This window comes from Erythranthe guttata, chromosome 12 (assembly GCF_056151865.1).
Source record: "Erythranthe guttata isolate IM_541 chromosome 12, IM_541, whole genome shotgun sequence".
NCBI lineage: Eukaryota > Viridiplantae > Streptophyta > Magnoliopsida > Lamiales > Phrymaceae > Erythranthe > Erythranthe guttata.
Window position 1 is genome coordinate 2,204,172 of NC_142544.1, and position 16,491 is coordinate 2,220,662.

Consider the following 16,491-nt stretch of genomic DNA (forward strand, 5'->3'; position numbering starts at 1 on the left):
CGATCTGCCCTCGCCGTTGCCGTCGCCGACCGCCGCCCACCGCCGCCGTCTGCTGCTGAGCCGTCGCCGACATCCGCCCGCCCGCCGCCGCCGTCTGCTGCTCACCCGTCGCCGACATCCGTTCGCCCGCCGTCATCCAGCCGTTGCCCCCAATCTCCGCTGCCGATCCTTTGCCGTCGCAGCCGTCCGCCGCCAGCCCTCCGCCGTTGCCGACAGCCCTCCGCCGTCCGCCGCCAGCCCTCCGCCGCTACTCCTCCAATTTCAAGGTAATTTTATGTTTTTTTAAATGTTTGTTTGTTTATGTTCAAAATTACGTGGGTGTTCGATTATCGATCTATTTTTAGGTTTTTTGTCGGAATTATGTGTTTGTTTGTTTTATGTTGATTTGATGAGCCTGTGTTGCTCGGATATATTCGGAATTATTGTTGCTCGGAATTATGCGAATTGTTCTTGGATTTATGTTGCTCGGAATTATGTGTTTGCTCGGAAAAACCGTTGCTCGGAATTATGTTTGTGAGTCTGTTGTGCGTGTGTGTGTTTTGGTGAATGTGTATGTTTCTTTCTTCATTTTTGTCTGCTTTGCTACTGTGTCGGTGGAATTTTTTTTTTTTTTTTTTTTTTCGAAAAATAACTGAAAATTCTGGAAACATACTACCCGAATCGGAAATGTATGTTTCATTCTGGAAATTTTCGAAAAATAACTGAAAATGTCCGAAAAAATTCCGAAAATGAAGATTTCCGAAAATTTCCGATTTTCCGAAAATTCCGATAACAATTTTCCGAAACACCCAAATCCGATCCGATCCGTCCGATTTCCACTCCTAATTATGACTATAAAATATATAAATAAATAAAATGGTTGTATTATTAGGTGATCGTCGGTTAGCAGCATATCAAAATGGTTGTGTGGAATTTATGGATTTTGCCTTCGCTAGATGTGACGTTGATAATAAAATAAGATGTCCATGTAGAGACTGTAAGTGTCGTAAATGGGGGGATCGTGAATTCGTTCATAAACATTTACTTTGGAGGGGTTAGGATTAGCGCTCAAACTTGGGAGAGGCTGTGTGATCAGTTTCATTCTATTTCTACTCCGGGGGATGATGGGAAGGTAATATGCTTTTAATTTATGATTATATTTTCATATGTTTATGTGTATTAATTTGTGCAATATTTTTCACAGTCCAAGTCCACTAAATGCAAGGACTCAAGAAAGAAAGTGTCAACAGACCACCATTGGGGTCGAACAAGTATCAATAGTTGGTCCTATAATCATGTAAGTGGCTTAATCTATAATTTTAATTTATTTAAGTTTATATAAAATACATACTTATTGTATAATCTATTTTTTAGTTTAAAAAGTTTGGCAAAAATCCTACCGTGTTTGACACGTATAAGAAAGCCTACATGGGCATTGATGCGTTGAGGGAAACCGGACCATCTATTAGTGAGGAAGGAGAGACAGAGCCGTATAACGGGACAGCAACTCCTGAACAACTTCTCATTTCGGTAAGTAAAGTGTAATTATATTCTTCAATCGGTAGTATGTTTAGATGTGTGGCTATGGATTTTTTTTTTTGAGTAAATATGGTTTTGGTTATGTTTAGATGTGTGGCTATGGATATTCTTTATATGTTTAGATGTGTGGCTATGGATATTTTTTTTTTTTAATATGTCAAGTTGTTGTTGTGTACTGGTAAGGATTTTTTTTGGGTATGCTCGTATTTAGATGTTATGCTGTCGAATTTTTTGCTAAACTTTTGTACATAATCATTTTCAGGCTGATTTGGAGCGAGTTTATGACGAGACCATGCGTGATGGAAGTGACGAAAGCACGGCCAACTCGATTGCAATTGAAAAGGTTTTGGGAAAGAGTAAAGGCCTTGGAATTAAAAGTTCAAGCACAAGGATTGGAAAGTCGAGATTTTCTTCGACTCCATCAGACGTGGAGATTCAACTGGAGATTCAAATGAAGGCAATGCAAGAACAAATGCAAATGAAAGACGAACAAGTGAATCGATTGGAACAACAATTGAACGAAAACCGAGAAACAAATAAAGTTAAAGATGAAAAATTTGATCGATTAGAACAGCAATTGCAGGAAACCCGAGCTCTTTTGAACAACTTGCTCGAGCGTTTTAATGGTGGAGTATAAAAACGAGATGAAATTAGTGTGCCTCTTGAACTAATACATTTATGGTTTCAAGTTTTTATGTAATTTTTTAATTGATGTTCGTGTTGTATTTTGATATTTAATTGGTAATCGTGGTTTTTAATATTTTTGAGTAAATATGGTTTTGGTTTTTTTTTTTTTTTTTTTTTTTAACAAGGGATTTTATTTGTAATAAAAAATAATTAAAATAAATAAATGATTCAAAAAAAAAAAAACGTTTGCGACGAAATCTAATTCAGTTTTCGTCGCCAAAAAAATAGAACCGGGCGAAGAAACAACTATTTCGTCGCCCACAGATTCGGTGAACTTGCGACGAATTAAACAAAATTCGTAGCAAATACATGCGACGATATTAGTTTTCCGTCGCTAACAATAAAAAAATAATTTTTTTCAGAAAATACGGTTTTTGCGACGAATGGGTGGTTTCGTCGCCAATATTTGCGTCGGAATTGGATTTTCGTCGCTGACTTTGCGACGGGGCATTACGCGACGAATTTTTAATGATTTGGCGACGAAATTAAATCGTCGCTAAAGGCGAAAAAACGTCGCTACGTGACGAATTTCGTCGCGAAATTTCGTCGCCAGTGTTGCATTTTGGCCTAGTGTGGCCGCCGCAGCCGCACGAAGATGAAGATGGTGGAAGAAAACTCATGTTTTGAGCCTCCATTTTCGGCGCCCGATCTTAATGTTGTTGACTAGGGGTGGGAACGAGCCGAGCTCGGCTCTTTTGGCCAGCTCGAGCTCGAGTCCATGTTGCCGAGCTCGAGCTCATCGAGCCAATATTTTTTGGCTCGAGCTCGAGCTCGAGTTCAGGCTTATTTAATTTTTTTTTATGATTTAAGTTTTTTATTAAAATCATTTAATTTTTTATTAAAAATTATTCATAGGAAAATAAAAAAATTATAAAATAAATAATGAACTCTAGTTATATATTTTTTACTTTTCTATTATTATTATAATATTTTATATTATTATGAATTATTTAAGTAATATAGATTTGTTTCTATTTAAATACTAGATATATTTATTATTATAGATTATTTACTATTTAGTTAATAATAATAATAATAATAATAATAATAATAATAATAATAATAATAATAATAATAATAATAATAATAATAATAATAATAATAATAATAATAATAATAATAATAATAATAATAATAATAATAATAATAAGAATAAGAATTAATATATATGTAAAAAAAAAAAAAAAAAAAGACAGCTCGTGAGCCGGCTTGCGAGCTGTTGAACAACTAATTTTGGGCTCGAGCTCGTCCGAAGTTCGAGCTTTTTTCGAGCCGGCTCGGCTCGTTTACCACCCCTATTGTTGACTATGTAACACATGAGAGTATGTGCTAATTGTTTTAACATAAGGACTTTTTTAGCCATTAGACATTATACATGGGTGTTGGATGCTAAAACCTCGTAAGATTTACGTATATGAAAAATTGAAGCAACTATTTTTGTAGGGTAAATTACAACCACCCCTGAGATATAGTCAATTTACAAAAAAAAACCCTCTTGTTTAGATAATTACATCTACCCCCTCAACTATGATTTTTTTCTTACACCTCCACTCTCATGGTGTCAAATTCAAGATAATAATCTAGATTTCGTGGAATGTGCTCTAGTTTGTACTCATTTTGTGTAATAATACAGTTTTTGATGCACCACAATTTGATATATACAAGCCAAAAAACACATATTATGATTATCTTGCTCAAAATGTTGAGTTTGAATAGGATAAAACGGGTACAAAAGTGATAATATTCCATATAATCTCGAAGATTCCACTAAATTTGAAACCGCAAGGGTGGACGTTGTAACAACAAATTCTTATCTGCGATTTAGACAAACAAGAAAAACTTGCACAAAGATAATTTATTGAATTAAAATAAAATATTGCGGGTTACAAACTCTAATTTAATCCTCTGATTCTTCTCTCAAGAACGATATGCGTTTGACTTTGAATTTTGGAGACGAGTCGTTGACTTGATCTTCTCCGGATTTGATTTGGATTTGAATAACGTCTTCCGAGGGTCTTGCGACTTGAATCTCGGATCGAACACTGAACTTTGACGGATTTTGACTTGAAGATCTTGGAGTTCTTGATGGATTTGGCCCTTCAATCTTCCTTCGATCTCGATTTGATGTTAATAACGTTAATTCGAGGGTTTAGCACCGTAATCTCGAATTAAACGCTTTAACGCCTTGATTTGATGAAGAACACCTTCGATTTGATGAACTCCTTCGATTTGATGAAGAACGCCTTGAATTTGATGAAGAACGACTTGAATATTGTAGAGAGAATTTTCTCCTACGGTTTTTCTTCTTCTTGAGTTGTCCTTTGAATTGTGTAGGGAGGGTCCCTATTTATAGTGGTAGAATAAGAGTCCTACTTAAAGTCTGCTTGATGACGTGGCGCGATTTGATTGGCTCTCTTTATATTGATATTTATCTCTTATAACTTGGAAGAGAAGAAATAATCCTATTGGCCAATAATTAATTGATAATTATCCCCATGACTTGTCTTGCAAGACAAGGTATAATTTAATTTAGACACAATTTAATTGGCTAATTTAATTAACCAATTAATTAATTTTATGCGTCTACAAATGCCCCCTCGAGACTTGTTCACGGACAATGCATTTTGGAGTGGATAAGTCTCGATAATTGCTCAACTTCAATTGGAGCTTGATCTAGTAAAGCACATATAACTTTTGAAATCATGACTGGACTTAGAGAGATTCTAAGTTGCCTACGTACCCTGTAAAGGGATCAAGTCATAACTTAGTTCAAAATATATCCTTTTGAGGGATGTCGTGCACAGTTTATACTCATGTGGACAAGGAGAAATATATGCAGTTTAAACTCATGCTGAAGGAGCATTTGACTTGAATTTGTGGATAGTTTACGCTCGTATCAAGGAGCCTTGACTTGCTTTCGATATATAGATAGTTTATGCTCGTATCGAGGAGCCTTGACTTGATTTTGATATATAGATAGTTTATGCTCGTATCATGGAGCCTTGACTTGATTTAGATATATAGATAGTTTATGCTCGTATCAAGGAGCCTTGACTTGATTTGAATATGTAGATAGTTTATGCTCGTATCAAGGAGCCTTGACTTGATTTGGATATATAGATAGTTTATGCTCGTATCAAGGAGCCTTGGTTTGATTTGGATATGTTGACATTTTAAACTCGTGTCAAGGAGTACTTCGTTTGATTTGGACATATAGACCTTTTAAACTCGTGTCAATGAGTACTTTGTTTGATTTGGACATGTAGACCTTTTAAACTCGTGTCAATGAGTACTTCGCTTGATTTTGACTTGTAGACCTTTTAAACTCGTGTCAAAGAGTGCTTCGTTTGATTTGGACATGTAGACCTTTTAAACTCCTGTCAAGGAGTGCTTCGTTTGATTTGGACATGTAGACCTTTTAAACTCGTGTCAAGGAGTGCTTCATTTGATTTGACTTGTCACATTGCATAGGATGTTGTTTCTTCAAAAGACTTGCCCCCATCCTCATAATCTTCTTGTTCTTCTTCAACATGTTCTTCTTTGAGCTGATACGACTTTTGGAATGGTGATTCTTCAATTTGATTTGCAAGTATGCTCAACTCCATATCATGTGCTCGAGTGGCCAACTCTTCAAAACTTTTAGGTTGAATTACTTGAAGGATATATCGGAGTCCCCATTGCATTTCTTGGATGCACAGTTCAATAGCTGATGTCTCAGACAGTCGATCCTTGCAATTAAGACTCAAGTTTCTCCAACGGTTGATGTAGTCGATGACAGGTTCCTTCTTCCATTGGCGGGAATTGGTGAGCTCAATCATGCTGACTGTTCTTCGAGTGCTGTAAAAGCGGTTGAGAAATTCTTCCTCTAAGTGCTTCCAACTATCGATGGAGTTTGCCCCCAAATCAATGTACCAATCAAACGCGTTGTCTTTGAGCGATCGGACGAATTGCTTGACGAGGTGATCTCCACACGTCCCGGCATCATTGCAAGTCTCGACGAAGTGTGCCACATGTTGCTTGGGGTTGCCTTTACCGTCAAATTGTTGAAACTTTGGAGGTATATAGCCCATTGGCATCCTTAGATCATCAATCATTTGCGTGTATGGCTTGACATAGGTTGATGGAGACTTCGAGCTTCCTTCCAACTTGTCTTTGATGGTTCCACTGATCAGCGTCATCACTTGATCTACATGAATCATCCCTTCTGGAGAAACTTGAAGTTCTTGAGCTAGAGCCTTCTCGTTTTCAACTGGTTGTTGCTTTGTGGATGTCTCGACTTCGTCTTGAACCTCTATCTGATTCTCCACAGCTTGACTAGCATCGGCTTTGTCCATCTTGTTGATCAACTCGGCAATTTGAGAATCTCGTTGTTGAACATGCTTTGCGAGTCCCTCAATGGCCTTTGTCAAACTTGCAATTTGCTCCTCCATGGTTGTAGCGTTTGTTGTCATGACGGATGCCACCTCTGAGTAGCTTGATGTTGAACGAGGCGTGGGCTGTGAAATCTCTCGTCTTGAACCTTCCACGTCTGCGCTTGTGTTGACAAGAGGTGGTAAGCAATTCTGAATGGTTTGAGGCGTCGAGTTAGTCTCCGAGGATGCTTGCAGCTTCTTAGATGAATCCGAAGAAGCAATCTTCATTGTGAACGTAGAGCAGTCACTGCAACACTTCGAGGATCTTCGAGAGAGAGAAGGGATGAGAGGTAGAGATGTCCCACCGGGCGTGCCAAAATTTGTAACAACAAATTCTTATCTGCGATTTAGGCAAACAAGAAAAACTTGCACAAAGATAATTTATTGAATTAAAATAAAATATTGCGGGTTACAAACTCTAATTTAATCCTCTGATTCTTCTCTCAAGAACGATATGCGTTTGACTTTGAATTTTGGAGACGAGTCGTTGACTTGATCTTCTCCGGATTTGATTTGGATTTGAATAACGTCTTCCGAGGGTCTTGCGACTTGAATCTCGGATCGAACGCTGAACTTTGACGGATTTTGACTTGAAGATCTTGGAGTTCTTGATGGATTTGGCCCTTCAATCTTCCTTCGATCTCGATTTGATGTTAATAACGTTAATTCGAGGGTTTAGCACCGTAATCTCGAATTAAACGCTTTAACGCCGTGATTTGATGAAGAACACCTTCGATTTGATGAACTCCTTCGATTTGATGAAGAACGCCTTGAATTTGATGAAGAACGACTTGAATATTGTAGAGAGAATTTTCTCCTACGGTTTTTCTTCTTCTTGAGTTGTCCTTTGAATTGTGTAGGGAGGGTCCCTATTTATAGTGGTAGAATAAGAGTCCTACTTAAAGTATGCTTGATGACGTGGCGCGATTTGATTGGCTCTCTTTAAATTGATATTTATCTCTTATAACTTGGAAGAGAAGAAATAATCCTATTGGCCAATAATTAATTGATAATTATCCCCATGACTTGTCTTGCAAGACAAGGTATAATTTAATTTAGACACAATTTAATTGGCTAATTTAATTAACCAATTAATTAATTTTATGCGTCTACAGACGTGTAAAAAGATTTATAGTTAAAGGGGTGGTTGTAATTACCCAAATAAATAGGAGGAGGGTTTGTAATATAACCATACCTCAGGGATGGTTGTAATTTACTCTTTTCTTAAATATAAATACCAACTACTATTACAATATAACGAATTAATGTTAAATATTAAACTAAATTTCCTCCATAAATTCCACTGTAAATATAATTTAAACTTTATAATAGTTTTTTATAGGAATTAACACCATAATATCAAACTCTATATAAGAATGTATGTTGGTTCATGTCAACCTCTAGTTTTATATTGTCTCCACCACTTACTGAAACTAATAGGTCTTTAGAACTCTATCGGAATAACGTGTCAAATGCATTATCCCGTTAGAGTTTCTAACAATGTTTAAGGAGGTGATTGTAATTACCGATACCACATGGACCTTAAAATTATTTAGCTTACCTCAGGGGTGTCGGTGTAATATACTCTAAATATAAAAGCCTGGAAGTAGTATAATATTTTTTATAAGAGAGTAAATAGAAGTTCTTGGAAAATGGAGTGCCAGTATTAGCATTATCCACAAGTACAAGGACTTTCAATTGTTGCCACACTTTCTCTCTCTTATTTTTTTCTTTGTGATATTTGCTACAATAGCAAAACGTCGTCGTTTTGGGAAACCCCTCATCTTATTTCTCTGTGAAGAAAGTGGAATCACAAGCAGACCAACAATGGAAGGGGGGATTCTAACGTTCACCGCTTCCTCATCGGCGCATCCCGCCGCTCTCCTCCGCCGCAGCGCCACCATCTTCACCCCACCGCGCGATAGTTTCCGCCAGTTTAGCACCACTAGCAAAATCAGTAACGGTAAAAAATCCAGCAGAAAAATCGGCAATTTTAGCGTGAAAGCGTCGAACAACAGTCTGTCGAGCAATTGGGAAGTGTCGAACTATGCAGCTCCGGCGTGGCTTCCGAGATTCGAGGAGCTCGACACCACCAACATGCTTCTTCGCCAGAGAATCATCTTTTTGGGCTCCCAGGTTTTCTTCCTCCTATAAAATTCCCAATTTTTTTGAAATTGATTTTGTATTTTCTGTTGGATAATAATCAATTCATTTCATTTCAGTAATTCACGAACAAAAAAAAATAAAAAATCGAGCTCAATTCCTGTTGTAATTGATTGTTTTGAGATGGTTATTAACTTGTTCTCTGTGGAAAATCAATTGTTGATGAACAGATAGATGACGTCACAGCTGATTTCGTCATAAGTCAGCTGTTATTGCTCGATTCCGAAAACCCTAAGAAAGACATCAAGTTGTTCATTAATTCGCCCGGTGGCTCCGTAACTGCCGGTGAGTCGACTTTCACCCCTGTTTAGCTGAGTTGCTTTGCGATTTTATATATATATATTGTGTGGAGAACTCTTGATTGTATATCGTTTGAAAAACCAAAAACGAATGGTGTATAAGATAGCGTTTTTACTTCATATTTGGATTTTATGAGCAAAGCTTATGATAATATTTCCAATCACTCAATTCGGGGGCAACATCTAGTATCTATCTTTCAAAAAATAGTTTGGAATCTTCAGATGCTTATTTTGAGAAATCGAAGCAGGTGTTAATCACTTCCTAATAATTACTGTTGTGCTTTTTGTACGGTATCGGATATGCATTTTGAGTTTAATGTTAAGCGTTATATTTGATCTCTACAAGAGACTTTTCACAATTGATCAAGAATAAAAACAATTTTACGGTCCAGAAAACACTAGTGATTTTTTGCTGGACGTAAATTTCTAGGATCTGCATGATGCCCTTTTAAAATGCAAATTTTATCGTCGTCTTCATTTGCAGAATATAAACTCGTTGCTTGTGCATTAATCTTTCTATACTTAAATCCGTTCAACTGCTCATCAATGTAGGAATGGGTATATACGATGCAATGAAAATGTGCAAGGCTGATGTGTCTACCATCTGTATGGGTCTCGCTGCATCGATGGGGGCTTTCCTTCTCGCCTCTGGTACTAAAGGGAAGAGGTTCTGTATGCCAAATGCTAGGGTGATGATTCATCAGCCACTTGGAACAGCTGGTGGAAAAGTGAGTGTTTATTTCTTGTCCTTTTTAGCATTTACAGTTCTTTCTATTTGTCGTACAGTTTTCCTAGTCATATAAAGAGAGTTACACTTTTATTTGTTAACGGGCCCCAGTGTATTTTTTCACCCAAATTCCCGGAAAGTAACTAATGAAACGATTTTGAGATTTTGTGTAATCGTGGAAGGATGAATGATTGTTCTGATTCAGCTATGTAACTGCATACTTGTATTACGTGTGAAGCTGTAGAGCAATACTTTGCTCCTTTTGGGGGGGGATTATATGTTTTTGCATCTCGTTTTGCATTGGCATATCCAACTGTTCGTCATAGTCTATAACACGAGCTGAATCGGGCGTAAATTCAGAATAGTTTTTATTTATACTAACTTTGCCAAAATCCTAATGCATCCTTTTCTTCGAACGAATATTATCCTGATAAGTGTTTCTCAGTCTGGATTCATCGTATTTCATTGCTTGCTCGTCTTTCCAGGCAACTGATATGAGTATCCGCATTAGAGAAATGGCTTATCACAAAGTTAAACTGAACAAGATACTATCAAGAGTCACTGGGAAGCCTGAAGAGCAGGTTGGTTGTCCAAATATATTATCTATTATTTATTTATTTATTTTTTCTTTCGGTCGTTAATCGTTTTTGGGTTTTCCATTCTATTGGGACATGTTTGATAATTTCAGATTGAACTGGATACTGACCGTGACAATTTTATGAACGCTTGGGAGGCAAAAGATTATGGATTGATTGATGTAGTAATCGACGATGGCAAGCCTGGATTAGTTGCACCAATTGGAGATAAGTCGGCCCCACCAAAAACCCGTGTTTGGGATCAATGGAAAATCGAAGGCAGTAGAAAAGCCAAGAAGAATTTACCTTCCGAAGATAAAATGTTACTAAATGGACAAAACGGAGGCACAGAACAGAAAGAAGAAGCACCGACTCCTATATGAGGCGAAGGTTTCAGATGTTTCATGTATACGATTTGTCACAATTTAGACAGACTTTCGGTTATTTTTCGTATTGTACCTCAATTGCTCTTGGCAACATCTGAATATAGAAGATAATCAGATATCAACGATCCAAAACGATAATATTGGCTGATTTTTTCGTCTTTTTTCGTTATGGCTTCAGGTTATATCTGTTTGTTAGTTCACTGTTGAAACAATCTTGTTTGTGCTGTATGCTTTCTCAACTATCATAGAAACGAAATTACTAGCGAAATATCTTCAATTTCGGAATCACTACAATAACTCAAAGATGACGAGTTAAGAGTAGGGTGGAAATATGACGGATCGTATCGAAATTAATGCTTTCGGAAATACTAAGAGTTTTTTTTAGAAGTGAAAAACTAATTCCAATTCTGTTCCAAAGAAAATGATTTTTTTTCGAAATCTGAATTTCGAAATTGGATTGAAAAAACTTGTTCCAAAATTGCAAATTTCGGTTTCGGATGGCAAGAATATTCCCATTTCCAGTTTTTAGTCACCTAAAACAAATAACTATTTCAAGATTACAAGTGTAAATTTTGGAAAAATTAGATTTTTCGGATCGAGAATAGAAATCTCATATTTGTTCTAATTCCAATCCATAAATTTTCGGTGAAATCGGATATCGGAATTCCCGAATTCGGAATAAAAATTATTGTTCCATGATATAAAAAAAAATTTGATCAAAATCGGCGGAAACCGGAAATTTCATTCAAATTCCCACCCCCTGTTAAAATTTTAAAATTCATTGTAATATGAACTTATCCAAACAATGTTCGATATATCCGCTGTTATATCTGAATTTGAAATCCAAAAACACTCTATACGACCATCAAAGAGGCAGATCGAAAACACGAACATCGGGTCGCAGACGAAAACTCCCATATCATTAAACAAGGCAAAATGCATGGTATTTCAAAATGGCTAAATAAATACACAACCAAATAACATTATCTGCTATACAAATTGTCTGCTGGTACAATAAAAATCTCACCCCCAAACTATCTTACACTTCCATAGACATTATATTCAAAGTTGTAAGAAAAACAATTATAAAATAAGTCATCTATCAATAAATAATCCTTCACGTTCCTTTATTTTATTCGGAAACCTCGATGCTGAGGTGGCGCGAAATCCAGATTCCTCATATGGAGTGAACTGAATCACCGTCACTGCTTTCACTGTCACTACTACTGCTACTCCCACTACCACTTCCGCTACTCTCACTACCGCTGCTACTGCTACTGCTCGAAGTCTGCCCGTCTTTCACTTGCGCGTTCACCTGAGCTCTGAGCGCCTCCGCAGCATTCGGCCCCTTCTCCGCCTCGTCATCGCTCGCATCGATTTCCGCAATCTCGTCATCCGTGTCATTCTGGAGCGGCAAATTGTTGATATCGAATTCAACTTCTTTCACTTGTGGAACAGCGCCTAAATCAGCCACCGCCGCCGCCGCTGTGGTGGTGCCGCCATCTTCTTCGTCGGCACTCATTATATCCAAATGCTCCTCCAGGTCGTCGAAGTTGAGGTCCGCCGGAGATGGATTCGGTGAGGTGGATTGTGGTGCAGGGTATTCGATGCTCTTCTCTCGTCTAGGTTTTGGTTCTGACACAAAGTTAAAAGGAATTAGGAACTATATTATATGCAAGATAATTGTAATATTGTTCAGATAGCATATGTTAGTGCTGCACATAGGATAACCGGCACTCTGGACAGGTAGCAAAATTCAAGATTGTAAGCCCAGATGAAGATAACTTCTTTATAGTACTAAAGATAGTCACGAAAAAAAAAAACGATTGATTCTTTTTCAATAACGTAATTACTGTTTTACGAGAGCATAGCTGGCTTGGCTCGTGAAAGTGAGGATTATAAAGAATCACAGTTGTAGGTGTAAACACAGGAAACAATCAACTAATACAACTGGATGTAAACTGTTTATTGTTGTAAGTAGGGCGCGTAATGAAATTCATACCTGGGCTTTTGATTTCTCCGATCTCGATTCTTTCAACTTCAACCTGCACGAGTTTGTAAAATAAAACGTTCGCTTATTAGTACAACAGCAAAAAAAAACAATCATTACCAATTATTTCCAAAGAGACCTCACATACAATCACAATACGACTCTTTCTTCTATACATTCTTTGCATTTTAGATAAAGCAAACACGCACCAAAAATAGATCACCGAAAAAGTGAAAAAATCAATTCGTGTTTTGAAGCACAAAACAATATGAAATTCAGCCAAAGTAATCAACATTCAATATACTTTAATCTACCCATTTCCTTCCAAGAAACCGAAACCGAAACACGCGAACAAGAAAAAGAATTCAAAAGTAGTTCAAAGAAAGAAAAAACCCACAGGCAGCGAATGAACCGTGTCTTTGTACGAAGGGTGATTATTATTCTTAACCCCTCTCCCGATTGGCGGTGAGCTTGGATCAGAAACTCCAGCATATCCAGCTGCTGAACCTGTGGTGGATTCACCGAGGGTTCTCTTATGCCTTAACCGTTTAACAGCACGATGCAAACGCTCCAACCGAAAAGAAACCCCGTCGAAGAAAAGAACAGCGTCGTTTTCCTTGTAATCCTCACTCGAGCCTTCGAAGGACACTTTGGGCTTTCCGGGCTGTATGTTTTGGAACTCGACAGCAACTTTATTGTCCTTGCTCTTGTGGAATGTACCGCGCTGGTTCTTGTCGATTGAAGCTGGCTTGAACTCATCTGATAAAGGGAAAGAAACAATTCATAAAAACCAAATATACAACTTCAAAATGTTGCATCAAAAAAAAAAAAAAAAAAAAGCAATCTTTAAGACAATTATAATAAGGCAAGCAAAATAAGTGCATTTTTTTTTTCCATAATCAATACTTGCAGAATATGCAGTTAGCAATTAAAAATAAAATAAAATTGGAGAATTAGAACTTCACCAGTTAAATTAACACATGAATAAACACAATTACTGAATCAAGAATCAACGGAATTCGAATTCGAATGCGAAATCGTGAAAGAGAAAGTGAGCGTACAGCGTAAGGTGCAGAATTTGGAGGGATTGTGATCCTTGAACGACGACCCTAGGGTTAGGTTGTACCATTGATCGGCTTGCGGCGCCGTGTTCGGCTCATCGGAATTGTTCATTCCTGCCATTGTTTTTTTCAATATCAATTCTGATTACAAATTTGCTGCAAATGTCAGACCTAGGGATTTTTCTGCTTGAAGCGCTTTGGGGAGGACGAGAAACAGAGACGAGGGTATTCTCGTCTTTTCATCGCTGTCGGAGTTTGCTCCAATCAGAATTAACCTATCAATTTTGAAAGACTTTTGTGAGAAAGCCCAAATTAATAATAAATCATAAGCCCACATTGCCTATCTAGTCTATTAATCCAATAACCTATTTATCATTTATTTGAAAATAAATAAATTTATTTGCTTTCATGTTAGTAAAGAAGGCAAATTTTTATTTTTGTGTATAGTTTACTAGAGGGTTGGTACATGGTTGCGTGAATCGATTACCGTCTTAAAAATCAACTTGTCCGATAAATCAATTTAGCTCAAATTGGAAAACCATTGCCGACCTAACTTTTAAGAGTCGATTGATGGTTGACAACCGAATATTTAATTTTGAAATGAGTCGGTTGATGAATACACCAGCCAGTTCACTTCAAAAAATTCAAAATTTTAGAACAAAAGTATGCCCATTCTTCTTAGTGCTACTGCACCATCATTATTTATTTGATTTCATGTTAATAAATAAGGCAAATTTTCATTTTTGTGTATTGTTTAATCTATGGTTGGGATTGAATTGAGTCGACGATTACCGTCCTAAAAATCAATTAATCCAACAAACCAATTTAGTTCAGATTTAAAAACCATTGGCGACTCAACATTTGAAAGTCGGTTGATGGTTGACAACCGAATATTTGGTTCCGAAATAGGTCGATTGACGGTCATATCTGCATGTTCACTTAAAAAAATTCATTTTTTTGAGTAAAAGTATGCACATTCATTTTTAGTGCTACTATACCATCATCATTTATCACTTCAACATAAATAACAACAATGCAACAAAAAGTACAGTTTTGAGATTCAAACTAATTACATATTGATAGAATTTATTTCGTGCAGATATAAATTATTTGTGTCAGATTCAGTTTTTCGTTACTGTTGCGTGAAGAGTTGCAACAGTTCGTGAAGCAGTTCGTAAAAACAGAAATAAACGAGACACAAATTTTAATGTGGTTCGGATACAATTGTACCCTACATCCACGGGGACCTGCAAATAAAATTTACTAATTTTTAGTTTTACGAATACAATAATAGGACTTAATCGAAATACAAAGACTCCCTCTTTGTCGACGCCGTTCTTGTATACTACGCTGAATTATAAATCTTCAATTTGCAGCACGTCCCTTGCTCCGCACGGTTGAACTCCCTTCAACGCTGAATCCCTCAGTCGGCGGATCGATCTCCTCCCGAGATCTGTTTAAGCCCCTCTCCCGAAGAACCGATCTTCTTTTTGTATAGAAGAAGCAAACTTGTGATACTCCTTGAATCTTGGTGTCTTCACCACAAAGCCTTGAAGCCGATATATTTTCTATGAAAATCACGTATCACAATGGAGCAATAAAAACGAGAGGAAAAAATATTTTCTCTTGAACTTCTCTCGATAAAAAGAATACACTAAACTACGTTCATGCTCATTCTTTTATAGTCTGGGAAAACTCCTGTATTAGGTTACACAAAGTTAGAGACGTAGAAGGAATTATCTTTTTAAAAGATATGGAATAAGAAGAGTCCATGCCTTATTAAAATATTGCCATCCTAATCTAATGGAAATTCCCATGCAAACATACAACCAATTAATGACAATAAAATATAAAAGATAATTAAGAAAATCTTTTACTTCTTGAAAAATCATACGCACACACAATGACTATTGGATAGTTTTGATGCACATAAACTCTTTTTGATTAATAAAATAGTTTCCTATATAAAAGAAACAATTAATGACAAATTAAAGAATTTAAGTAAACAAGGAGACTTCCCTTTTGTGTTTCACGGTACACATGACTTGTTGCACAAGTCTTTACTCATCCCTTGTTTATTAGGATCCAATTAGATTCTAACAATCTCCCCCTTTGTCATTGATTGATTCTAATCATTTTCTCCCCCTGAATAAAATGCCTGAAAATAAAATAATAGAGGATATAAGGAAACAATAAAACTAAAGATCATCCTCAGCATCAAAAGAACAGTTCATCATCATAATCTCTTTCAACAACAAAAGTGGCATGAACTGCTGCAATAGCAAGTGCCACAGTTTCAGCAACTGTTCCAGCAGTAGTGGCTTCGGGCAGGTGGTTCATAATGGAGTCAGCTCCCCCTGCATGTGCTTCCCCCTCTGTAAATGATCCTTAGGCATCTCCTCTTGTAAATGACTTCATTCTTCCCCTTTGCTTACATGGCTTGGTAGACTTGGAGGGCAGTGGAGGGCGACGTGGTAAATCATCCACGTGATAAAACACTCAGCAAATAACGTCAGCATTAGCTCCTCCTTTTATATTCTTGTGAAGACCTAAACCAATTAATGACAATAAACACAATATTAAAAATGTGAAATTCCTTCTATATTGGAGATACACGTTCAGGTGATTAATATGGGGAGATGATTTATTTCTTCTCCAGTTATCTAATGAGAT

General features: G+C 36.9%; 3 protein-coding genes across 3 annotated transcripts; 2 read left to right on the forward strand and 1 right to left on the reverse strand.

Moving 5' to 3' along the window:
• Positions 1 to 877: 877 nt before the first annotated feature.
• On the forward strand, positions 878 to 2,292 carry LOC148766193 (uncharacterized). Its single transcript, XM_088826509.1, has 4 exons — positions 878 to 1,111; positions 1,184 to 1,276; positions 1,354 to 1,509; positions 1,781 to 2,292. Exons 3-4 carry the CDS (start codon positions 1,408 to 1,410, stop codon positions 2,153 to 2,155), a joined length of 477 nt encoding a protein of 158 aa, XP_088682635.1. The 5' UTR covers positions 878 to 1,111; positions 1,184 to 1,276; positions 1,354 to 1,407; the 3' UTR covers positions 2,156 to 2,292.
• Positions 2,293 to 8,271: 5,979 nt separating this feature from the next.
• On the forward strand, positions 8,272 to 10,931 carry CLPP3 (CLP protease proteolytic subunit 3). The gene is made up of 5 exons (XM_012977134.2): positions 8,272 to 8,753; positions 8,951 to 9,065; positions 9,632 to 9,807; positions 10,292 to 10,387; positions 10,495 to 10,931. The coding sequence occupies exons 1-5, from the start codon at positions 8,445 to 8,447 to the stop codon at positions 10,762 to 10,764; spliced, it is 966 nt and encodes a 321-aa protein (XP_012832588.1). The 5' UTR covers positions 8,272 to 8,444; the 3' UTR covers positions 10,765 to 10,931.
• A 734-nt stretch (positions 10,932 to 11,665) lies between these two features.
• Positions 11,666 to 14,138, reverse strand: LOC105953469 (RNA polymerase II transcription elongation factor). Its single transcript, XM_012977133.2, has 4 exons — positions 13,819 to 14,138; positions 13,155 to 13,516; positions 12,770 to 12,812; positions 11,666 to 12,402 (listed from the first exon to the last, which is right to left on the reverse strand). Exons 1-4 carry the CDS (start codon positions 13,937 to 13,939, stop codon positions 11,945 to 11,947), a joined length of 984 nt encoding a protein of 327 aa, XP_012832587.1. The 5' UTR covers positions 13,940 to 14,138; the 3' UTR covers positions 11,666 to 11,944.
• Positions 14,139 to 16,491: the final 2,353 nt, after the last annotated feature.